This window comes from Spermophilus citellus, assembly GCF_964194105.1.
Source record: "Spermophilus citellus genome assembly, chromosome: 6".
Classification (NCBI taxonomy): domain Eukaryota; kingdom Metazoa; phylum Chordata; class Mammalia; order Rodentia; family Sciuridae; genus Spermophilus; species Spermophilus citellus.
Genome location: NC_138187.1, coordinates 153460095 through 153485167, shown reverse-complemented (window position 1 = coordinate 153485167; position 25073 = coordinate 153460095). Strand labels below are relative to the sequence as shown.

General features: G+C 52.5%; 1 protein-coding gene and 1 long non-coding RNA gene across 2 annotated transcripts in view; one reads left to right on the top strand and one right to left on the bottom strand.

The window, feature by feature from the left end:
• The window catches only part of LOC308650944, a 902096-nt gene that overhangs the window by 131803 nt on the left and 745220 nt on the right, over positions 1-25073 (bottom strand). The gene's annotated exons all lie outside the window — the stretch shown is intronic.
• LHX4 (LIM homeobox 4) overlaps positions 19201-25073 on the top strand; it is a gene marked incomplete at both ends in the record, with an annotated part of 37681 nt that continues 31808 nt past the window's right edge. The window contains one exon of the mRNA XM_081299108.1: positions 19201-19276. Coding sequence (XP_081155234.1) covers positions 19201-19276 — 76 coding nt within the window. The remainder of the gene's footprint in view (positions 19277-25073) is intronic.

Genomic DNA, 25073 nt, shown 5'->3' with positions numbered 1-25073 from the left:
TTTTTTTCATTTATTTATTTATTTATTTTTATTTTTGGTACTGGGGATTGAATTCAGGGGCACTCAATCACTGAGCCACATCTCAAGCCCTGTTTTTTTTTTTAATTTAGAAACAGGGTCTCACTGAGTTGCTTAGTGCTTCACTGTGGCTGAGGCTAGCTTTGAACTCATGATCCTCCTGCCTCAGCCTCCTGAGCCTCTGGGATTACAGGCATGCACCACCACGCCAGCCCTCATTGTTAATATATCATGTAATAATGCAACTTGATGCTGCAAAGGTGATAGTGTAATTTGTAGAACATTTCTGAAAATAAGGTAGCAATATGCATCAACCTTTAAAATGTTTATTTCCTTTGATTGTCAAAATTGCTCAAAAATCTATCCTGAGGAAATAATTAGAAATTACCTAAAAGCTGGGATAAACTACAAGTCCACCAGCCCAAAGAACTGCCCATGTGGGTCTACTTCCTCTGTGGCAACAGTCAACCAGTCCCCTCCCTCCCCAGGGCCATACTCTTCACCTCTCCCTTTGCCTTCCAACATGAATACCAAGGGGCAGTTACTGTTTACCATTGCATTTCCACTGGTAATTCATAATTTGCATTGTTGATTTAGAAGATGGAAAAGTTCCCCTGTACTTAAGTCTCCAACTATACAGGTCCTGTTTTAGGAAAACTGGTAGAGGGCATTATCTGTGTGGGGCTGAGGAATGTGCCGGTGAAATGGGTACTCAGAAGAGCACGTCTCTGTCTAAGAAGAGACCTCGCTCACGGCACTTATATTTATCTCCGTTGCTTGCTCCATAGATTTTAGTTGTGCCCTGTTAGACTCGGCTGAGATATCACTCCCTCTGAAAAGTCCTCCTGGCCTCCTAAACCTAAACTGGGTGCCCCTCCCTGAGCACCAAGAACACCCTTGGTTGCTCCCACAAGAGTACTTATCTCACTGCAGTGGGGTGACTGTATCCTCCACCAGCTCCTCTAAACTCTAGGAACTCAAGATGGACGTCTTTGTGTTCACTGCAGTCCCTGGCCTAACACAGTGCCTGCCCCACAACAGGTGCTCAGTAACCATCTGATGAATGAACAGGGACACATTCTAGGATCTGCACCTTTCAAAGCAGATCATTCATGTTCACACCCTATCAGTGCTGTACACAGTACCTTCAACCTCAAAGTGCTTACAAAGAAAGGTTAAGTGAGCAACATTATTAACTACACTGGGGGAAAAGGGTGATTTTAGTGTCAAGAAGACTTGATGCATAAATGTTGATATGCATCAAGCTTTAAGATGTTCATTTCCTTTGAAATATTACCTTTCTCAAATCCTGATGGTCCCATTTGCTAGCCATGTAACTAACGTTGGGCAGCTGCTTCTCTGAGCCTGAGATTCTTCATCTGCACAAAAGACCAAGCAGGACTGACGGTGTGGCCGACCATGTGGAGCGTAGAGAGGGAGTTCCTCTGTGTTCTCATGGTTGGCATCCCTGGCCTTCTTTACTGTCACTGTGGGCCAGGGCTTGTGATGGGGGATGAACCTGAGACACCAGGCAGTAGAGGACAACCAGGCAGCACCCCTAGGAGCAGTGTGAGCACTGTAGGGGGCGCTGGGCACGAGTGTCAAGTGACACAGCATCCTGGACACACTCTTATGGGGAGGAGCACCAGGAATGGGGGGCACTTGCCCTGGGGAATGCCATGGGGGGCTTTTCTCTGGAGGCCCAGTACCATTCTTCAAAGGCAAAAGCACTTCATGGCTTGAAAGTTCTTTATACTCCCCAAAGTCCTTTCTCATCCTTTGTTCTTTTTAAAAAAAATGTTGATTTCATTAAGTGCTTTGAATAAGTAACACAAGCTCAAATATGCAAAAACTTGGAAAGGACACCAAGTGAAAGGCCTCCATGCCAGCCCAGTCTCCCTGCCACCCATTTCTCCTCCCCAGGAGTAAGCAGATCTGCTAGGGACCTCTGTGCTCCTCACATCTGTTCTCTGCCCAGACCAGTGGCACCTGGTTGTTCCACTTGGTGCTCAGGGCAACCTTTCCTCCTCGGCAGACTCTCTCAGATTCTCACCCCTCTCCCGACCCCTCCCCTGAACTTGGCTGCCACTTAGTCTCTCCCTGGCTCCTCCAGCTCTCCAGCTCTCTGAGTCCAGCGCCCAGCCTCAACCCCAGCAGTTTCTCTCCCTTCTCCCCTAGGACTAGAAATCTCTCCTTTCCCATCCTGTTGATGAATTCGCCTTGCTCTGATGGCCCTCCTGCTCACTCCCTTTTTTGACTGCTGTCTCCCCCCATCCCTTGGACCCCACTCCTTCTCTCTCTGCCCCATGATGGGGAAGCCCCTAAACACTGGCTCATAGTCTTGGTACCACCTTTTTACCAACAGGAATAACGGTCAAGTCTTAGCTCTGTGCCCTCCACTGTTGGAAACCAATGTGCTTTTTCCTCGCTTCTCTTCCACGACAGTCATGGCCCCATGGCTGGCTCCCTCTGTGGCCTTGGGAGTTCAACTTTTCTGAACCTCAGGGTTTTTTGTTTTGTTTTGTTTTGTTTTTGTTTTTGTTTTTTTCCAGTAAAGTACGGCCAGTAAGATCAAGGCCTGAGGGACAGGGTGGGAATAGGAGCGAGGTCTCTGGTTACAGTTCTATGGCAAAATGATAGGAAGAGACGACTATAATCAGGTAAAGAAATAAATGAATGAGGGGCTAACAGTGATAAATGCTGAGGAGGAAATAAAAGAGACATTCTTATAAAAGGACATAAAGAGCTCACTAAGGGACAGATGGTCTATGGTTATGGCTGGACAGTGTAAGATTGTAAAGACAGGGGCTAGGGCTGGAGCTCAGTGGTAAGCAGCATGCTCAACCGCACAAGGTTCAATCCCCAGCCCCAAGGGAAAAAAAAAAAAAGAATTCTCAAATTATTCCAAAATCCAGTGTCAAACACTAACCCAAAGTTCACATGGATTTTTATCATCATTTTTTTTTTTTTGGTAGAACTCAACAATCATTCTAAAATTTACATGGGCATTAAAAGTTCTCTGGGTACTCAGGGAGAAGCATCCCACCGAGTCAGTTTTGGGGAAAAAAAAGAGCAAAATGGGAGGAGTAGCCCTTCAAGAAATTAAAAACATACTACAAAATGATCATAGTTAATAACTTTAAAAAGAGTCATTTTATTGTAGAAACAAATAAATTGATCCATTGATCATAAGAAAAAGTTCAAAATAAAGATCCATAAAAACGAGGAAACCGCATATATTAAAAGTGGCATTGTAAATCAATGCATTGGCCACTCTGACCTAGAAAGTGGCCATAATATGGAGAGAAAGAAGACCGTCAGCTGTACACCAAAGAGGGATGGTTCAGGCTGAGAAACCGAAACAGGAAAGATGGAAATGACAAAGCTAATAAAAGAAAACACAGAAGTGGTGGGAAGGTGCTTTGTAAACAAGAAACAAAAAGCCCAGACCCTGAGGTGGAGTGTCACCCGGCTGTCTCACAATGAGGATTCCTGTCCATAGGTGACTGGGGGTGGGGGTGGGGGCTGCAGACTGGGAAGGAACATTCCCAACCTCTAAACTGCTGCTGCCGTCATTCTGGGCACCCGAGGACAAGCTGGTCACGGAAGCCTGGCAGGAGATTCTCCAGGCCCTGGTCTCAAGGGGCAGGGCGCGGAGATGAAGGGGGATGACGCAGCAGGTGACTGGCACGCCAGGGCCAGCGGCCAGGTTTGCTGGTCAGCTGGCCAAGCCTTCTCCCAACCAAGGCCCAGCACTCTCTCTCTCTCCCTGAGACCGTTTTCAATCACAGCCGCCCCGGCTCAGACCTTGAGTACCAGCCCTGAAAAGTGTGGCAAAAAGGACAAATTAGCCTGATGGGTTCCAATTTCCACTCTCCAGGAGCAATTCCCTGCAGGCCTATTCCAGAGCACAAGTGTGAAACGTGGCCTTCACGGTGGATTACCAGCCTAAAGGAAGCTGTCACCTCAGAGCTGGAGGGGGAGAGCAGGCTAATTCCCTTTCCCTCTGGAAGAATTCCTTTCTGTGTCTGGCCTGTGGCCTGAGCAACACTTCTTGTCACCACCCTCCTGTTTCTGTGACTGAAAAGACTGAGTGGATGTTGGGGGTGTGTTTGGGAGGAGGTGTCAAAGAATGTGTGGACATGTTTTAAAACTCACTAGAGGATACCGTGGTCACACATACTTCTGCTGGGGACAGTCTCCTAGAGAAGCCCTGCTCCCGAAACTGTCCCTTCCAGAGGAGAGCTTGGGTGGGCTTCTCCTGATGGGGAGCAGAGGGTGGAGTCTGCTACACTCATAGCAGATTTTTAGGAGGTGTCCTGCCCTCAAGGAGACTGACCCCTAGAGTTCCCTGCCGTGCATCTGGAAAATGAGTGTCAAGAGAATTTCAGGTGCTGGGGGACCAAAGAAGTCACCTCCTCCTCATGGTGAGGTGGGGGGACAACAGGATGACCCTGTAGGAAGAGCAGGGAGTTCACCAGGAAAGTCACATGAGTGGCAGGTGGAGGAGGAAGAAGTGGGGCAGAGGCAGTAAGAGGCAGTAGGGGAGATCCGAGACTGAAGGAACAGTCCAGAAGCGCAGGCTGGATCCTTAGGCAGGGGCACCTCAGGTAGGGCGTCCCCACCTGAGAGGTCCAGGCCTGAGGCCCAAGTTCTCCACAGCCTGTAATGTGTGAGACCTTGGTGTGGCTATCCAGCTGAGCTCCGCCTGCTTCTCCAGCTGCCCCTCTGTACGCCCATGCAGACACCTCCCTCCCAGTAGGGCTCGTGAGTCCCCGGGCCTCAGGCTTCGTCACTCCCTGGCTGTGTGTTCTTCTCCACACCTGAACTCCGTTGCCACCACACTCCTGTCTGGGTCAAGTGTCATTCATTTGCTACTAGAGTACATCTGTGTTGGGGGATTATTTGCAAAGCAGACGTATTACTTTCAAACCTGGCTGATGGCACTGGCGTGCCAGTCACCTGTGGCGTCATCCCAGTTGTTCATCTCAGAGCCCTGCCCCTCCCAGATCAGGGCCTGGAGAATCTCCTGCCAGGCCTCCTCGACTGGCTTGTACCTCAGGTACCTCAGGTATAGGTGCAGGCCTGTAATCCCAGTGACTCAAGAGGCTGAGGCAGGAGGATTGCAAGTTCAAGGCCAGCCTCAGCAGTTTAGTGAAGACCTCAGCAACTTAGTGAGACCCTGTCTCAAAATAAAAAATAAAAAGGACTGGAGATGTAGCTCAAGAGAAAAGCGTCCCTGGGTTCAATCCCCAGCACCAATAAACAAACAAACAAATAAATAAATGACATGGGGACAATTTCTACTTCAGCAAAACCACTACTCCTCAAAGCACTTCCGTGTCACTCACGAGTATTTGAAAATCTGATTAAATCGAAGACGATGGCAAGGCCCATCTGCCCCCTAATTCCAGCCCCTGCAGGGAGTCTGAGCTGTGCGACGAGTTGCAGCCAGTGAATGAGACGTGCAGGAAGTGACCTGGTCTCTCTACACATCCAGGGGCCCAGCTCTCCTTTCTCTTCCTGTCTTGGCCACCAAGGAGACCACATGTTCCAGGTGGCATCGCTATCAAACACCAGATCCTCCTGCCAACCTCTGTTGCTCTGAGATTTCAGGGTTGGTGGGGTGCCGCACCGTGGTCTGGCTATCTTTGTCCCCTGCTATCTGAGGAGCCATCCCAAATGTCAGAACTTGCAACCGTGCCCATTTTCGTGTTCATGACTCTTCCGTCTGTGCTCGATTCTGCTAGGCAGCTCTTCTGCAGGTCTTGCCAGGGTCATTAATGTGGCTGTGTTCAGCTGGTGGGCAGGCTGAGGGCGCGGCTTAGCTGCAGTGAGACAGCCTGAGTGTGAGGGTGTGTGTGTGTGTGTGTGTGTGTGTGTGTGTGTGTGTCTCCAGCCTCCTCCATCTGGTCTCTCCAGTAAACCAGTTGGGCTTCTTACATGAACTGGGTCTCAAAGCTCTCCAACATACCATGCCTTCTAAATGCTTAGTCCTAGAAGTGGCACAATGTCACTTCTGCTGCATTTTATCAGTTAGAGCAAATCACAGGTCGGGCCAGACTGAGGAGGGAACTTTACAAGGACACAAATTCAAGACATGGTTGAGCAGAACCACCTGTGTAACACACTGCCACAAAACAAGTGACCCCAGATGCTAAAGTCAACTGGGAAAGTGTGCCTGTGGAACACACCCAAGTGGGAAACATCAAACTTCCAACTGAATTTATTCAAAGGCAAAACTACTTGAAAAACAATAGTCCTGCTGTAGAACCACCTAGAAATGGTCTCAGCTCCTGACACCTGCTGACCATCACCCAGAGGGGCTGCAGACATGATTCCCGGGGGTTGGAATGGACGACTCTAAGAAGCCTTCTAAATCCGAGGTGTGATCTTGTGACACTAAGAGGCACGTGAGGACTGCCTCCTGAGACCGCTATGGCCAGGACTGGTAGGCCGGGCAGCAGGGGCGTGCATCCCTGGCACGAGACCTCGCTGGAGCCCCTCAGCAGCAGGAGGCCCCAGGCTAATTCCAGCCACTGGTGACTGAAGCGGAAGGCTAGTGCCTGGGTTTCTGGGTCATTTTCCCAGGCTTCTTCCCTGTTTAGCTCTAGTCATAGGAGACCACGTGCTGGACATAATGAAGTCCACAGAGAGCCGCTGGAAGTACATAAAGAGTCAGAGACCATTACAGATGAGAGGGGAGTGGGGCCCTGACAGCCGCGTATCTGTGCCTCTCTCGCCCAGTGACCACACCGATAACAGGCCTAATAACCTAACCAGGCCCAATGGGGCCACCACGCGGCTCCGCTGTGCCCCGGAGTGAGAACTGAGGCTACTTCCCAGCCTCGCTGGCCCAAGGAGGAGGTGCTGGGATTTTCCCCAATCCTGGGTTCCAGGAGTAGGTTATTTAAAGACGCGTTCACTCTCTCCATTCACAGAACAGATATTTACTAAGAAGCAGTAAGACACTGGGCCCTGTGGTAGGAGCAGGAAATAGAATGGTAAACAAGACCAGGTCTTCTTCTTTTTGCTAAAGGGTTGGAACCGTCCCACTGAGAGAGGCCCTGGCCGGAGGGTGTGTGCAGAACAGGCCTGCGATTCTCCCCACAGGCCCCAACCCACCACCAGCCCAGGAGACACCCTGTCCCTACATCCCTCCTTCAGGTCTTCCCTTTCTGCACCTCTCTCCCCTCCTCAAGAGAACATAAACCCTTGCTCTTTGGGTGAATAGAAACGCATGACTTAACCCTTGGCTGAAAGGGACTGAAATTCTGCGTCCCCAGGGGGCACCAGGGTGCAAGGCAGCCAGAGGAGAGCCTTGAGGACAGGGTCACACAGGACCAGGGGGTGCTTCGTGCACTGTGTTCTCAGGACTCACTTTAAGCTGAGTGTGTTTGGAAACTGAGGGAAACCAAGAGAGTTTCCCGTCAATACGGAGAGTAGAAGAGGGACCCTCTCTTCAAGGGTCAGATACCAGCAGCGTCCAGAGGAGGGTCCACCCTGTTGAGACTGGCCTGTGAGTCAGGGGTGTGAGGCCCCTGATGCTCAGGAATAGGGGGTCAGCACTGCCCTTGAAGGCTTCAGACCTAGACCTTTCTGCTGAAGTGTGGACCCTGTCCTGAAGCACACAGCGGCCCACACGGCGCATGTGATCATCTTGAAGCCCATCTCCTTCCTTCCTTCCTTCCTTCCTTCCTTCCTTCCTTCCTTCCTTCCACCAGGGATTGAGCCCAGGGACATTTTACCACTGAGACATATCCCCAGCCCCTTTTTATATTTTTTCATTTAGAGACCTGGTCTCTGAGTTTCTTAGGGTCTGGCTAAGTTGCTGAGGCTGGCTTTGAACTCGAGATTCTCCTGCCTCAGCTTCCCGAGCCACTGGGATTATGGGTGTGCCCATGAAGCCCACTTCATAGCTGAGTTTACTTTACCGTTCCCTATTAGGCTCCACTAATTTGCTGTCACGCTTGACGTCCCCAACGTCAGCCTGTGCATCTCTCTGCACCTGTCCGTTTTCAACCCCTGCTGAGACTCTGCCTCTTGCCCACTCTCATTCCTGCCCCTGCCCGGCCACCTTCCCCACCTCTCCAGATGCCTCCTGACTTCCCGATACCTGAGGTCGGGCAGCTGTCCTGATCACCCTGGTGCCCAGCAGTCTCTGCCCGGCAGCCTCTGACCTCGCTCATGCTGGCTCCAGACCTCACCAGGGTAAATCCCATCTCTGTCCCTTGGGCACTGACTGTCCTTGTTTCTGCATATGCCAGGACACCAGCCCCCATAGTGTTCCAGGAGGACCCTGCCGTGCTCACTTCCTCCTGGCCACCTTCAAAGGCGGGTGCAGGGCTGAGTGGTGGGCCTGGTGCTCCCAGGCTGAGCAGGGGCGGGAAGTGGGATGGCTGGGACCCCAGAGGCCACCGACCTGACTCTCACAGCAAAGGGACAGAGCTGGCCAGGCCCTGGGTGGAGGTGCTGGGCTGAGCTAATCACCTAAATGGACGCGGGCTGTTGAGAGACAGGCTCTATTCCCTAATAGAATTTGCCCTCAAGTGCAATTTAATTTTCTCCGAGGCGGTCTCCAGCCCCTCAGCTTCCCTCCCGCTTGGCAGACCTCCTTTCCCAGCTTCCAGGGGGAGCAGAGACCTTCCTCTCAGAGAAAGGAGGAGAAGGCCTCCTTTGGGCTCAGCCTGGGCCAGTTTAGAGCATCCCCACCCCACTGCACCCCTTCCTGGCCCCCCTCTCTGGATGGGGGAAGTGGCTTCCCAGATCCTGATTCTTCCCCAGCTGCCTGGCTCCAGAGAACAGCCAGGTCCTCCTCCCAAAGCTCACCATGAAGGCAGATTCTTCCCCTGGCCTCTGGTAAGTTCACAAGCTTCCAGAATTCTCTTTGTCCTGCTGAGAGTCAGAGGCTTGGGGAGGGGGAATCATCAGGGGAGCTGTGTGGGGCACCTGGAGGTTGGAGTGAGTGGGCCCACGTGTACACCCACTCAGGGCTCGGGGGCCTCGGTGCAGCGGGCAGATAATGGCTCAGAGCTCTGTGGTTTGGGGCACAGCCCAGCTCCTCCACACCCTGGGGACCCTCCTGACTCAGCAGAGCTCTCCTGAGCCTGGCTTTCCCCCCAGCCAGCTCCCACCTCTGGACTCAGATTGTGGCACCCTGAAATCCCAACTTTGCTCACTGGGAGTCTTAGAAACTGCAGGAATCTGGGCTCAGTCTCCCACTGATGTCAGGGTGGAAGAAGGGCATCTTCAGACACTGTGTTCTGTTCTTTCCTCTGAGACCCCCTTGGACCACCTGCAGCCCCTTCCCCTGGGTGGCAAGGGTGCAGGGAGGTCTGGGCAGAGCCCTGTGGTCAAGGGGCTCTGGACAGGGCAGGGATAGAGAACACAAAGAGAAGCCCAGTGTGTGATGAAATTGTGGTGAGGGGAGCAGAGGAGAGGACTGAGCCCCGTGGGGTTAGCCAGGGTAGGCAGGGAACGTATAGGGTTCAGAGTGTGCCCCGGACTTCATGCAAGCTGGTGTCCTGTCCCTGTGTTCTTTATCTGGCCAGCCCTGGGGAGGAATCCCTGGAATTCCTCTTTCTTTGCCATCAGAGCCTTAAGAGAGCAGACGGTGGGACTGAAGATGACAGAGAATGGATGGCTGGCAGGTCAGGGTCAATTGAAAGAGGAGCTGGTCATTCCTCAGGCTCAGCCACCTGCTCTCTCTCTTACAGCTGAGGTCTCCCATCAGGGCCAGGGCCCGTTGCTCCTGGAGCTACATTTTGGGCATCCACACCGTTGACCCGTCCAGCCAATGCTTGTTAGTCCCTCATTCAGTGCCAGAGACTGTGCTAGGCGCTAGGCGGAGAGGGGACTGCCTTGTGCCTGTGTGCACAGGATCAGGCAGGTCAGAAGGCCCAGAACAGTGCTGCCCGGAAAGAACAGAACTTTCTTTCTGTTGTAAGCCTCCTTGTAGCCAGGCGAAAAGGAAAAAAAAAAAAAAAAAAAACAGTGAAAATAATGTTAATAATAGATTCTTAAAAGCCCAATATATCCAAATATCCAGTATATCCAAAATAGCATAATTTCAATATAAAAATTTAAAAAACTTAATGAAATATTTTTACATTCTTTTATTTAAAAATCTTCAAAATCCAGTATATAATTTACATTTAAAGCACATCTCATTCTGAACAGCCTCATTTCAGTGCTCCGTAGCCACATGTGGCTGGGGGCAGCCGTACCAGACAGCAGACACCCACACACAGTGCGTTCCCCGGGGTCACAGCAGCTCTTTAGGAAGCAGGCTGGAGGCTGCAGACCTACTGAGCAAGGATCTATAGTGTTTGAAAAAATCCTCAGGCGACTGATTGTATGCATGGTCAAGTCGGAGGAGTTGTGGGAAGGGCCCCCAGGATGGAGTAAGCATTTATGGTCCGTTTGCCTTGGGATTCTTCATGTTGGTTCCCAGAAGAATTATCAAAGTATTAATGTCCCCATTCAAACACAGCAAAGGGAGGCTCAGAGCTTAACTTCCCACCTCCATAAAACCCAGGTGTACATTAGAGCTGGGGTTCCTGTCTTCTTCAGAACGCTTCCTTGGGTGAACTCTTGGGGAAGTCCTTTGTCCCCCAAAGCTCTCGGTATTTCATCTTTTTTGGAGGGGAGGTACCAGGGATTGAACCCAGGGGTACTTACCACTGAGCCACATCTCCAGTCTTCCCCCCACCTTTGAGTATATTTTGTTTAGAGACAGGGTCCCACTGAATTGCTTGGTATCTTGCTTTTGCTGAGGCTGGCTTTGAACTTTCGATCCTCCTGCCTCAGCCTCCTGAGCCAACAGGATTCCAGGTGGGCACCACTGCACCCAACAGTATTTCATCTTTGACTGAAAGCGGCCACGGTCCCAGTGTCCTGGTCCCTTTTTTTCAGGTCAGTGTTTTCAAGTGGAAGGTTAGTTGCAAGCTCTTCAGAGTGAACTGGGGCTGTGAAAAGGGAAGGCCCGACATGAGAACTGGGGGGACTGAGTCCCCTTCCTTGCACACTAAGGATGGTTCCTATGTAGGTGGGTGAGCTACTGTGTGCCGGGCTCTGTGCTGACAGCTTTGTCCCTCTTGTGCCAACACTGTCCGGAACGATCCCATTGTACACCTAGGTAAGTGGAGGCCAGCAGAGCAGGCTGGCCCCCAAGTCCACCTGGCTCCAGAGCCGGGAGCCTGTCCCTGCCTCCCCACCTCTCCTCCCACAAACCTCCTGGGCTTTTCTCCTGTCACCTCTGCCCATGTCTAACACATCTACATTTTTGGTTGTAAGTCAGTTCCTGAGAGAAAACTGCTGAGTTAAGCGCCTCCATAAAAACCCTTCGCCAAGACGATGACGGAGTTGTTTTATAGATCAGCTCTGACACCTGCAGCTATTTCACATGGAGCCAGGCTGCACGTCCCCCTCCCCCTCCCCACATGCTGTCCTCCTTAGGCTCAGCGGCAGGCAGTGTAGACGGCTCCATCCTCCTGCACCTCTGGGATGGGGTGGGCCCACCTGCCTTGGGAGGCCCAGGCCAAGAAGGTGAGGAGAGGTTCGGAGCCGACGGGAAGCTCTGAGCCAGGGGTCCCAGGATCATTCTCGCAGTGAGGGGCCTGTGAGGTTGAAGAGGGAAATGGGGAAGGGAGGGAGGCTCAGTTACGCAGCATCTGGAGGCCAACTCCTCCTTCACATAAACTTGGACATGAGTGAAATCAGAAAGCAAGTCACGGAGGACACAGCTGCAAGGTGGTGTGTGCCCAGGTGCACCTTCCTGTTCCCTTTGTAGCACACAGGGGACAAGTCACCTCTTCCCATGACAGAGTGGGAGCTTTCCCCAAAAGAGCAAAAATGTCACCCAAGAAGCCTCTCTGCTCCATTGAGCTCTGCTGGTGACCAAGCTGGAAGAACAGGTCTCCATCTCCAAAAGGAAAACACAGAGAATGGGCCTCGACCCTGGGTCTCTCCCTATCCCAACTGCATTCTTTGGAAAGATGAGCTTTCCAAACTCCAGTCTTTGCTTAAAAACATTCAGAGTTTCTTGTCCCCCTGTTTCTCCCGTAATATAAACAAGAGAAAGAAAAAAACAGCAAAACATCATGAGGGTCCCGTCACCATGCTAGTGACCTTCCTGGGGAAGAGCTTGCTGGGCGCCTGGAGTGTGTCCCATTTGGCTGGTGGAATGGAAAAGCAGAAAAGCAACTTGTCGGCAGCGGAGGGGCCCCCCGCACCCCGCAGCGGCCCCTTTGGGGTGAATCCTAGCGGGATCTGAACGAGGTCATCTGAGCCCCTCACTCACCAGTTTTCCCTCCCACACAAGGAGGCAGAGGCACCTGGAGGACTTTGCAGACATTAACAGAAATGCTGCCCCAGTCTTGGGCAAAAGGAGCTATGTGGATTGTGACAGTTGGCACCCAGGTCACTGCCTTCAGTGCCAATCACGGGGCTGGCATATAATAAATAGTTTGAATGGACAAATTAAGGAATGATCTAAGCATTCTCAATTTTTTAAAAAAAAAATTTATTTCTTAGGTATAGTTGGACACAATACCTTTATTTTATTTATTTATTTTTATGTGGTGCTGAGGATCGAACCCAGGGCCTTGCACATGCTAGGCGAGTGCTCTACCACTGAGCCACAACCCCAGTCCTGGTATTTTTAATTTTTGATGGAACTCAAAGAGAACTAACTCCGAGCCTGGCACGGTGGTGCACGCCTATAATCCCAGCACTTGGGAGGCTGAGGTAGAAGGATTGTGAGTTCAAAGACAGCCTCAGCAAAAAAATTAAAAAAAAAAAAAGAAAAAGAAAAAGAAAAAAGCGAGGCTTTGAGCAACCAGTGAGACCCTGTCTCAAAATAAAATACAAAATAGGGTTGGGGATGTGACTCAGTGGTCGTGTGCCCCTGGGTTCAATCCCCAGCACCAAAAAAGAAAAAGAAAAAAAAAAAAAGAAAAAGAAAAGAAAAGAACTAAGTCTGAAATTAGAACAAAACCAAATGCTCAGATTCATTCCCTAGCTCTTGACTGCACAGGGGCCAAGAGGTGAGATGGAAGCACAGATGGGGCGCAGAGAACTCGGCTTTGCTGGGTCATGTGCTCTGCATGGACCAACCATCTGGCCATGCCCAGGGACCTCCAAATAAGAGCTATTCGATAGCCAGCTGTGGTGGCACACAGCTGCTCAGGAGGCTGAGGCAGGAAGCTTGCGAGCTCGAGGCCAGCCTGGACAACTCAGCAAGACCCTGTCTCAAAATTTAAAAAAGGATAAAAAGGACTTGGAGACATAACTCAGGGGCAGTGTGCCCCTGGGTTCAATCCCCAGAACAACAACAACAACAAAAAACCAAAGAAGTTACTTGACGAGGCTGGTGGTGCTGGCAAGGCAGAACCAATCAGCCTGTAGGCACACCCTGGTGTCCACCTGTGCTCCTGGGCCATATCACTTGGCCCCTGTGCCTCACTTTCCTCATCTGCAAAATGGAGGTAAGAGTGGCCCTTGCCTGGAGGGACCTGAGGGTACAACAGACGGTACAGAGGCAGAGGTCGGGCCAGTGCTTTCCTGGTCCCTCCAAGGACCTTAGTGTCCTGTCTTGTCCTGTTTCTCAGCCACTTACTGAGTCAGGATCTTCTAGAGTTGAGCCACCTCCTCTCCACACCCGTCCGTCCCTGTGTCAAGGACACAGGTTGAAGAGGAGTACCCACCGCCTTCAGATGAGCATCCTGGCGGGAGACATCCCCGCCAGGTTCTGGGAAGAGGAGACAAATGACAAAGTGGTGGATCCACCAAAGGGGCCTGTGACAAATGACTGAAAGGACCGGGTGGACAGATGGGGAAGAGCAAAGGCCCCTGTCCTTTTATTGGAGAACTCCTTGTGGCTCCCTGAACAAGACAGAAGCTCCCCGGGGGCGGGGCGGGGGGCCGGGCTCCCTGGTCCTCGCGGGTGGGATGAGTAATATGGACCGGGGCAGAGGGTCTATATCAATCTAGCCCCACAGAAAAATGAATGAAAATTGAATTCCCCAAGGAGAATCGGGGAGCTGTTATCCAGACAGAGATAAATCAGAGGATGCCAAGAAGCCGGGTGGGGGGGGCAGGTTTCCAACAGCAGGAGAATAATTAAGGAAACAGTTTCAAAATGCAAATGATGAAAGAGGGTTTGAGAGGAATGAGGACACGGAGGAGAAGATTAGAGATGGGGTGATGGCAGCAGGAGTGGTGTGGGATTCTTTCCTCAGTGGAGAAGGCAGTTGGGGTTCAGGATTCCTGGCATCCAAAGGTAAACTTGCCTACTCTGGGAAGCTCTTAAAATGCAAGGGTTAAAAGATACACAAGTCTTCCGTGCAGAGTTAAAAGTACATCAGGAATCAGAAGGCTGGATTTAATTTCCAGTCAGCTCTGCCACTTATTAGCTGTGTGACCTTGGGCAAACCACTTAACCTCTCTGTTTCCTGAGAATCCTACCCAATCCCAGGCATAATTATAAAGATCAAATGAGGGCTGGGGATGTGGCTCAAGCGATAGCGCGCTCGCCTGGCATGCGTGAGGCCCGGGTTCGATCCTCAGCACCACATACCAAAGATGTTGTGTTAAAAATTCTCTGTCTCTCTCTCTCCTCTCTCACTCTCTCTTTAAAAAAAAAAAAAAAAGATCAAATGAGATAAAATATGTAGAAGAACTTCGTAAAATATCAAGTGCTGGACAAATGTAAGCTATAATCATCTTCCTAAATTGGGTTTCTCCCCTCAGAATTGGATCCACTGACATGTTGGGTCTGGTTCCCAGAAATGTAATGTATAAATGTCTACTGGATTCTTTGTACTGGCTATTGATCAACTTCTCTGACAGAGAGTCCGAACATCACATCACACTGACCCATACTCTGGTGCCCACTCACCAGTGGATCCTACCCCAAAGACAAGGCTCTGAGGACCATAGTTCCTGAAGGTCACCAGTGGCCCTGGATGGGCTTGGTGAGGCAGGCTTGGGGAATCAGCTCAGAGATCAAAATCCAAACTGAGTCTCCCCGGGACCTTTTCAGGCCACCAACCAGCACAGATGTTCTGACATCCACAGGATTCAACCACCCCCCTTCTCAAAGGGCTAGCTTAGCCCCCTGTGGACCCATTGTCCACCCAATGTTGGACTGCCCTGAGGATTATGGGATTATGCCCCCATCTGCAGTGCTAGGGACGGACCCCAGGACCTGGTGCCTGGTAGGCAAGGGCTCCCCCATGGAGCTCAGTCCCCAGGCCAGCGCTTGGTATAGTTAAACACTTTCAATAAATAGTGGTTGTTATTACGACCCCCATGTACTGTTACGTTATTGCTGTTACTATCATATGCATTGCTGCACAAAAGTATGAGCTCCATCAAGGAAAGCCTCTTGATTGGTTTTTCCTGTTGACAAAAGGGAAAACTGAGTCCTCGTGGGGGAGGGGAGGGGACTTCACTGGGGCAGATGTTGTTGGAAGACCTTGGGAATGGGACCAGCTCCTACCAGGAGGCACATGCCGGTGGGAGGGGCGTTTATTGGCTGAGCTGAGTAGTCCTGGGGGGCTCAAGGCGGGTTGGGGAGCCGCTGCCCACAGATTCAAGAACTGAGAGCCAAGTGCTTTCCCAAGGCTCCTCTGCCCAGGGGTAGAGGTGAAACTGGACCCCCTGGGTTAGCCCCCAGCCCAGGAGAATCCCCACCTCAGTGATGCTGTTCCTTACCTGGTGACAGGCTCGTGACATGCAAACGAGGAGAGGGCAGGACCCCAGCAGGTTGATACAGGCACTGCAGGGAGTAGTTCTAGATATGATTTTAAATTATAAAAGTGATTACCATATTTGCTGTACATGTCACTGCATGTCATCTCTCACTAATGCCACTGCAAAAAGAGCCCCCCTGCAGAAAACCTGAAATAAAGAAAAGTAGAACAGAATGCTTCCCGATACGCTTTTTAAAAATATACTTGGAATAGTATTTTGAGATATTTTTCTGTTATCCTAATGTTTAAAAAATAATTTTGTTTTTTTTCCTGCTTTTTAAAACACTATGCTCATTGAAAAAGCTGAAAAAGTAAAATAAAATAAAAATATCCACTGTACAGAGCATCACTTTTACATATTAGGACATTCTTTTTCTATATATGTTCCTTCTTCTTTCTTTTTTTTTAAGTTCTTAAAGTTCATACTGTTTTTCCCATTTCTTAATATCTTCAACACTTTTCTACATTATTAAGTATCCTAGTCCTATTATTTCTAATGACTTTATAATATTCTATTTAATTTATCTAATAATCCCTTTTGTTGGATATTTAGATTAGTCGTTCATTCATTAATTCTTGGTGCTGGAGATTGAACCCGAGTTCTCATGTGCTCTACCTCTAAGCTATACCCCTAATCTCTAGCATATTCTCTTTAAAATGTTATAAACATCCTTGTAACTACATATTTATAAATGTTCTTGATTATTTTCTTTGAACACATTCCTATATGGATTGAGTCAAATCTGTCATACTTTTAGGCTATAAAACATATTGTCAAAATGCCCTTGAAGGTATTTCTCCTCTTTGCATCTCTACCCAGGAAAATTTTTTCTAGTTTCCCCACATATAACAAACAATATGTATTTATATTTAACTATGTTCAGTGTACTTAACTATTTAAATGTATGATTTTTACACCCCATACGCTTAGAATCATACATTATTTCATCCTGATTTTTAAAAAATTAATATTTCACAAGCATTCCCATGTTGCTAGATTTTACAATTAGTTTAATGAGTGTATAAAATAGTGTCAAGCAAATTTAACATCTGATGTAAGTCACTTATCCTTTGTTACACATTTAGGCTATTTTTCTCCAAAACTTAATACTGTAATAAACATCTTCATGCATGAAACTTTTAAAAAAATTCTAAATTATTGTTGTGGAGTAGTCACTCAAAAGTGAAATTACATGAGCTAAAAGGTTTGAAAAATTTATAGGTGTGATACATATTGCCAAATTGCTTTCCAAACGGATATTAAGAGTTTATAAGCACATCAGCAATATTTGTGAGAGTACCAGTTTCTAGGCTTCTTCACCGGCTCTGAACGCTGCATTTTCTTCCCCACTGACCACTTAACAAAAAAGAGGTGTGTTCTTTCTTGTTTTGCTTTGCAAGTCTTTGGTTGCTAATGAAGCGGACATCTCCCCGGGTTGGTTTACTGGATATATTTCTGTAGAAAATATTTTGGTAAGCACTGAAATTATCACCAGGGTCTCTGCTTTTTTTTTTTTTTTTTTCCTTGCACATATTCTGTCTCACGCCCTAGAGTCAGCTTGCAGGTTAACAGAGGAAGATCTGACCCCAGCCCGGCACCAGGACACACACACAGAAGTCACTGTGACCTCTGGAGACAAATTTTAAGCGGCGCAGACGGCCACGTCACCCCGCCCCCAGCCCTACGCTCCTCCCTCACCAGCCCTGAAAGGTGGGCAGGTGTGACCAGTTTGAGGACCAGGCCAGAGGAAAGGGCAGGGAACGCTCTGGAAGGCGGGGAGGGCCAGCAGCGTCCCTTTCCGCCCAAGCGGGATCCCACTAGGCTGGAAAGAAACACCTAGCTTCAACTCTAGAACGAAATTCGAGGTGGCGAAGTCGCGGGGCTGGGATCCCGAAAAAGACTGGGCCCAGGGCTGGCGGGGTGGGCTTCGGGCGCCTGCTGTCAGGAGGCGTCGAGTATCTGATGAGGGGTTAGAGGATTTCTGCGGAGAACTCGTCCCAGCCCTGGGACTTGCTTTATGTCTGCCAGGAATTCACATTCGGCATAATGTGTTTTAAGCTGTGTGTGTGTGCGTGAGTGTGTGCGCGTGTGTGTGTGTGCGCGCGCTCGCGCGCATGTTAAATTCAGTAGCCACACAAGCCCTTCGCTGGTCAGCCCGGGTGTCCGTGTGCACGTTACCGCCCTGCACACACGTGGTCCAGAATTGTTCAAAACGCCCGCGGTGGCAGCCGGCGAGGCACAGCGGTCTCTGGGGACCCAGAGGAGGACAGAGCCGGGTGAACCCCGGTCGGAGGGTCGCGGAGGCCGGGATTCGATCGAGAGCCTGGGCAGTGCGGACTCCCGGGGGCAGGCCGCGGCGTGCGGGGGGCGCGCTTGGGGACCCGCGACCCCCCTCGGTGCTCTGTCCCTGGCCGCCTGCCTTCGCCCAGCCGGCTGCCGCCGCGGCCCGCTGCGTGACTCGTGCGTTCCGGGCCGAGTACGGGCTGTCCCTGGCCCAGCCTCAACCAGACGCGGGGGAGAGACAGCAGGGGCTGGAAGTGCCGGCGGGAAAGGAACTGGCCAGAGAGGAGGAGGAGGAGGATGGAGTCATCCGGCTCCGGAGCGCGCTCGGTCCGGCGGAGAGATGCTGGGCACCGAGAACGCGCGAGGGGCAGACTGTCCCCGGGCCCCGGCCGGCGGAGGGTCCCGCCCTGCCCCGCCCCTGGGTCAGAACTGACAGGCTGGGAGGACGCGATCCGCTGATCTGGAACCCCAAGGGGACCCGCGAAAATCGGCTGGCCGTGGACGCCCCGGTCCTGGGCCACCTGCTGCCGCGGCCCAGCCCGCAGCGGTATTTATACCCGGGAGCCGGCCCGCACGGAGGGGCGGGGGAGGAGGCGGCGAAGCCCCGCCCCGCTCCACGCGGCCCCGCCCTTCTGCTCCGCCGGGCTCACTTGGGGCACCGGGACCCCCACTCCGGCTGGGGTCGTCTGCCCGTTGTCGGGTGGGAGCCCTGGCTGAAGGGCGGGCCTCCCTGCGGAAAGCGACGTCACGGCCGCTCCCGCAGTGTGAATGAATCAAAATGCCTGGGTGACCGCGGCCTCCCCCGCGGCCGGCACGCGAAGGGTGGAGGGGGAAGGGGAGAGAACGGGCGGGGGAAGGAGGAGGGGAAAGAGCCAGGGCTGCAGCAACAGCGTCTCCTCTACCCGGGATGTGCACCAACCCCGGAGAGCGAGATCAAAGGGATTGGAAACAGACTGAGGACTGGCGGGGGGAGGGGACCGGCCAGCCTGTGGAGTCCTCCCGGAGAGGCCGAGGGCCCGGCTTCCACTGTGACTTCAGCGGCCTGCTTGGGTTTCTTGTCATTATTTTCAAATTTCGGAACCCAGCTAGAGGGAGAGAGCCAGAGATCTCCGTAGACTGCGACTCGCTGGCTCTTGCTCCAAGATGATGCAGAGCGCGGCGGTCCCCGCGGAGGGGGCTGTCAAGGGGCTCCCGGAGATGCTCGGTGTGCCGATGCAACGTAAGACAACCTCCTTTCTCGCTGATTTAATTTGATAACCAGATAGCTAACAGCCTCAGCTGGTGCTGGGCGGGCCAGACGCTGCTCCTGGCCCTGGCCAGGAAGGGCCGGTGGCCGGGGCGCAGAGGCGGTCACAGGGCAGGGGCACCAGCCAGAGTGCGTTTGAAGGGCCTGGCTCTTTACTGTTAGGGGCCGAAGGTGAAAGCTTCCTGGACCATACTCAGGAGGGCCCAGGGTACCGAAACCCGCATCTTCAGTCCAGGGCTTTTCTGGGAATGCCGGGGAGAGTGCTGTTTGGGGACATCAGTGGGGTTCGAGCTGCAGGCCAGGCCTGAGGGCCAGGGTGGTCCCCTACCTCGTCCCTTATTCCTGGGTGGCGGTCAAAGCTCGCCGGACCTCTAGTGCAACTTCACCCCGGCTGGCGGGAAGTTGGAGAGCGCATCCCCCGCCCCCCGGGGCTGGCGGCGCCGAAGCACCGGCCACAAGTCTGAGCCGCCCGCGCTCCCGGGCCAGAGTGTCTGGTGCGTACCCAGCCGCTGCTGCCCGCGGCACTCTCCGCCTAGGGGACCTACTGCTTCTTGTGAGGGAATCTGCTCACCACATTCCAGTTACCCAAGGAATGCAGAGGAGGGAGAAACGCCGAGACGAAGTTGTGAACTCGGGGTTCAGCCTTCGCGCAGGCGAGGGCAGGCCATCCGGGTGGCCCGGATTTGGAGGAGGGAGAGGCTGAGGTGTGTGCGCGCTTTGCCAGCCCTCTCGCTTTCTTCCCGCGCCTGAAATTGGCAAGGCGGCGCGAGCTTGGGGCGTGTTTGTCCCTAGGTCTTTCTGTGTGTATGAATGTGCGCACGCAGAGATTTTCCCGTAGGGAATCTGTCTCTCACTCGGAAACCAAGAGTCCGCGAGAGATTGAATATGTGCGGAGACCAAAACAGGTCCCCAAGTGTCGCGCGCGCTCGTGTCGGGTGCAGCCTAAGTCCTGCCCCTCTGGCTGGTGCGTTCAGCAGAGCGTCCCTGGGCACCGTGGAGAGAAGAAGGGTTTTCTCGCTCTGCTTGCCAAGGGGCTGTACTTCCGCTTGCGACTTCTTTAGTGGTGCTGTAGCTACGGTATTTTTTTTTTTTTTTTTTTTTTTAAGAGCAGGCTCACCGAGGGGATTGTGACCGCCTACGAACTAGGGCGCACCAGCGCGCCCTCCTGCGCCCCGGTTCTCCATCGCAGGATTTCTGTCCTGGTCATACCTCAAAGGACAGGCTGGAAAACCAGTGCCCTGGGATTCCCTGGGAAGTTTTTGGGAAGGGATTAAAAGAGGATAGCTTAATTCAAGCCTATCTAGATGTTTCTTCCCTATATCCTACAGTTATTCTTTGAGTCTTTTCTCGTCAACTGTTGGCAGTTTCAACTCTGTGCTGTGTCTTGGGGAATTTACTGCTAAGGTGTTCTGTGGGAGGCGTTGGAGGTTCATGTTGCCTCCCCCCACACCCGGTGCCCCAGTTTGAAGAGATGCAGTGGGCTTTCAGCCTCTGCACAAACAGAAACACAAACTTGGCAAAGGTGCCCAAGTCCTTAAGCTGCCTGAAGCTGTGCAGGAGGGGAGTGCAGAATGGGGCAAAGGTGCACATGTGTCGGTAGTCTGGGCGCAAATTCTTTGATAAGGAGGTGACCTGTCAGGAACAAGGAAGTACCCTATCCTTTTGGGGTATACTGGGCTGTGTGGGGTTATCTTAATTTTTGCTTGTCTTGCTCAGAGACAACTTTGGTGTTGGTCCTCAAGCACTCAAAATGCCCAGAATTTGGCTCCAGAGCTACAGTTTGTCAAGGCTCTAGGTCTGGGTTCAAACTGTGGAACACTAAAGAGATAAAGAAAGGAATCCTTATCTCAGGGTGGCCCACAAGGCAATGTCATAACAAGGGTGGGTGATCAGTGCTCTCTTTTGTCTTTCCTCAGTTCAGTGGCCCATGGGCCTCAGGGGGACAGAAAGGTAATCAGCTGGAGGAGAAATCAGTCAAAATTGAGGGTCCCAATCCCTAAAGACCTTGGAATGTTTTTATTTTTACTTTTCTTTCTTTTTATCTCCCTCCCCCCCCACCACCTTTTGAAATATATGTGGATTATTCCTTTCCTTACAGCAGACCTGACCGCTAGCTGTTAAACTCTTGGTGCTGGGACTGGAGGACAGGTGGGGTGTGGCCCCCCACTCCTGTATACCCAACTATTCTCTTTCCTGGGTTGGGTCCTAGGGCCTAAGACCTCAGTGTGGGGGTGGGGTAGGGAGCGTGTCTAGGGGGAGCATACCCACGGGCCTCAGGGGGACAGAAAGGTAATCCCAGGACTCTCAACCCTGGGTTGGAAGGACAAGGAAATGCTCTCCCAGGGGTCCCTCCGACCTGCCAACCAGAAGGTTTGTATTGAGCCCCTCCCCTTAGATTCTGCTTCTTCATCACCTGAGCCACCACAAACAGAGCACAGGTCTAGGGATCCCCTCATCTCCGCCTTTGGTGCCCTTACATCTAAGGGAGTTTGGGAAGAATTTAAAATCCAGTTTGTTTCGGTGACAGTCGGAATTTTCTTTCGTTTATTTGAGGACTAGCGAAATTCATTCCCTTCAGGAAAACGTTACCAAGTAATGTAATAATTTCTCTCCCTTCGCCAGTTTCTGCCCACATTCTGCCCTCTTCCTCCCACTCTGCCCCCGCCTCCCGACAACGCTGGCTCCTGGTTAGCTCCTTCGCCCTCGCGGTGCTGCTGTTCTCAGAGGTGGCGCGGACCCATCCTGGAGCAGCGGGGTCCCTCCTGCGCACCGCTCCGACCAGCTCCAGCTCCTCGAGCCGCTCGAAGGGCATCGTCCCGGAGCCAAGAGCTCAGAAAGAATTGGGCGGAGGAGGCTGAGAGCTGGTCCCCCACCCACTTCCACACACCGCGCCTCTTAGATCGCGGTTTGGTTAGCGGGTCCCGCCACCGCCTCCTAAGGAACTCCCCCGCCTTGCTCAGGTTGATGGCGAGCGCTCTGTCCCAAGGAGCCCGACGGGTCACTTCCAGGACGCACCAAGGGCCCTTTGAAAGGGTTCGGTGTCCTTCTGGGGGCGGTATGGGTAGGTTTGGAAAGGGACTTGACCCTAAACTCCTGGGTTCCAACTTCTTGGCCGACGATTTGGGGTCGCAGCTTGTGGTCACAGCGCGCTCTATCTCTGATCTCTTTATTTATCTCTGTTTCCGGGCACAGCCTGCCCCTGTCCCGGTGGCCCTTGTCGCCTCTTTCAGGCTGTAGGGACGCCGAGGTCCAAGTTCTCAGAGCGCCCGCCGTCGGACAGCGCTCGGTGCGGTGGGTGAGTGCTTCCCGAGCCACCTCCAAAGCTGCCTTCTCGGAACTGAGCGTTGCCCTCCTGAATCTGGCTTGTGCTGGCCCCTCTTGTCCGCTAAGGAGACTCAGAAAAATGCGGGGTGTATGGGGAGGTGGGGCGTTTATGCGCCTTTTGCACTCAGTTTTGACCCATCTTCCAATCATCTGCCCAGGCACCAAAAGAAAGAACAAGTGCCACCCGCAGCACAGCAGCGCTGGTCGGAGTGTGGCAACCTCCGTGGGAGAAAGGAGAAACCTGCCAGGTCCCTCCCGGGGTGGTAAATGGAAAGGCGGCCCCAGGTGACTGCCATCCATCCCCTTGTTTGTCTCCTAAAATGACTACTGCCTGCAAGCCCTTAGGAATCCCGAAGCTTTGGGAAAAGGCTACTTCATTCATTTTGTATTTGGTAGGCTCTGGGTGAGGCACTTCTCTTGGGCGTCGCACTACCCCCTTTTCCCTTCCTGTGACTCATTCTGGGTGCGTGGGGACAAATCTACCAGCGCAGGTCGCCTGGCAAGTTCTGGTCCTCCACGGTGTTTATCATCCTGCTTGGGGATTTCTTGGGGACTAATTTCCCAGGCCAGGGCTTCTCTTAAACTCTGGGGTGAGCCTTTTCTCTCTGATGCCTTGTCTCACGGTTCAGGAAAAAACCCGCGACAACATAATATATGTGTATATGTGAATAAAGAGGCTAACCGATTCCAGTACACAATTTCAAACAGCAACCGGGGCATCACAGGTCTCCAGCCCCAACTCACCCAAATATTCTTGGGCACAAGCCAGTTTTAAAGGCCAGGCTAGCTATCCCCGCCGGCCGATTTAAGCCTGGTGGGTTGGGGTTCGGATTCTCTAACCGCCAGGATCCTGCCCCAGCCCGCAGTCAAAGCTGCCAACTACCCAGCAGAGAATTTGGAAAAGCCCGTCCTAGCTGAGAGCACCTGGCAGGCGCAAGAGCTCCAGTCTCCGTGACTGGATCCGAGAAGGCAGTCTCCGTGACCTCGATCCGAGAAGGCAGGGAGGGAGAAGGGAAGTCTGAGAAGCCGCGGTCTCAGAGCGTTGAGCGTGCAGAATGAACGTTCAAAGCCCGACGCCCTGCTGGACCGTAGAGTGGGTGAGAGATCGGCACTGAGCGGCCCCAGTTACCTCGGAAAGTCGGGACTGGGAAGAGGAACCAAGACCCTACTAGAGTTGGTTTCCTCCCTGGACCGCGTGGTCTGGGCTCGCGGATAACCAGAGCCAGGAGGGGCGGCGTGGGGCTGGGCCAGAGCGGAGTCCTCGGGTCTGGGAGCGCGACCTGCATGAACTCCCTGCCACTGGGGCCGGGTGCTTCCAGCCCGCTGGCAAGCGCTGGCCAGAGTGGCCGGGGAACAGACAGATGATGAATTTCCTCCAGGAGAGTTTGCTGTGTACTGCCCTGGGCGCTCGCCCTGGGCGCTCGCCCTGGGTTTTAGGAGGTTCGCGCCTGGAGACAGACGAGGACAGGATGTCTTACTGGGATCACCGGCTATGGGCAGCCCGCGGCCCGCGGCCAGGAGCAGAGGTCGCGGCGAAGTGGGCAAGGGAGGAACTGCCTGCGTACTCCTCGCGCTCCGCATTTGGCATTTGGCATTTCTGCGCCTAGGTCCTTTTCCTCTCTCCAGTCTGCGCGTTATGCGGGTTCCTTTTCTGGGCTTATTCTCCCAAGTAGCCCTGAGGCTCGGCTGATCTGGGATTGGCCAAACCGAGACCTGTTTTCTGACCTTTAGAGCAGTGGCAGAGACACATTTCCGCGAGGAGCCGCGCCACAGGCGCGAGCGTGCCCAGCGCGCCCCGCAAGAGATAGCCGGGTTGAAACCTCTCTCGCTCCCTTTTCGCGCCAAACGTTTGGAAAGACGAAAGTAAACCTGGTCGCCCACAGCTCGAGCCTTTCCGTGACTTCTTAACCCTTGGAAAGTGATGCTCCCAGTTCGGGAGCCTGGCCTCCTCCTAGTCGGCAGACTATCCGCGCGGCCCAGTGATCGGTCCGGTTCCGTGCGCCTCTCAGCAGTCCGTTTAGCCGACCTTGACCAGCACTGGAAACGCGACGGGCTCAAGAGAGACTCTACCCAGGCAGCCGATGATGTAAATTAAATTCCACCAGTGGTGACCCTGTGCGCCCGGCAGGCGAGCCGGCGCAGGCGGTGGGTTGCACCCTGTATGTTGGAGCCGCCGGCGGCCTAAAACCCAGCGCGGGCTTCTCTCCATGTCACCAGGGGTTGTTTTTTTCCCAAGATGGGTCATTTTTTTTTCCCTTTTTCTTTTGGACAACAGGACGAATTGGTCTAAGAGACGGAAAGGTGGAAATGAAGAAGAAAGGGTAAAATCATGAAGAAGAAAAGGATTTACGGGAAAAGCTGGGGCAGGATAAAACTGGTGGAGGCAGAAAGTTAAAGGAAGGACGTCGGAAGCTAGGCGTGCCCCCCTCTTGACCTGCCCAAACCA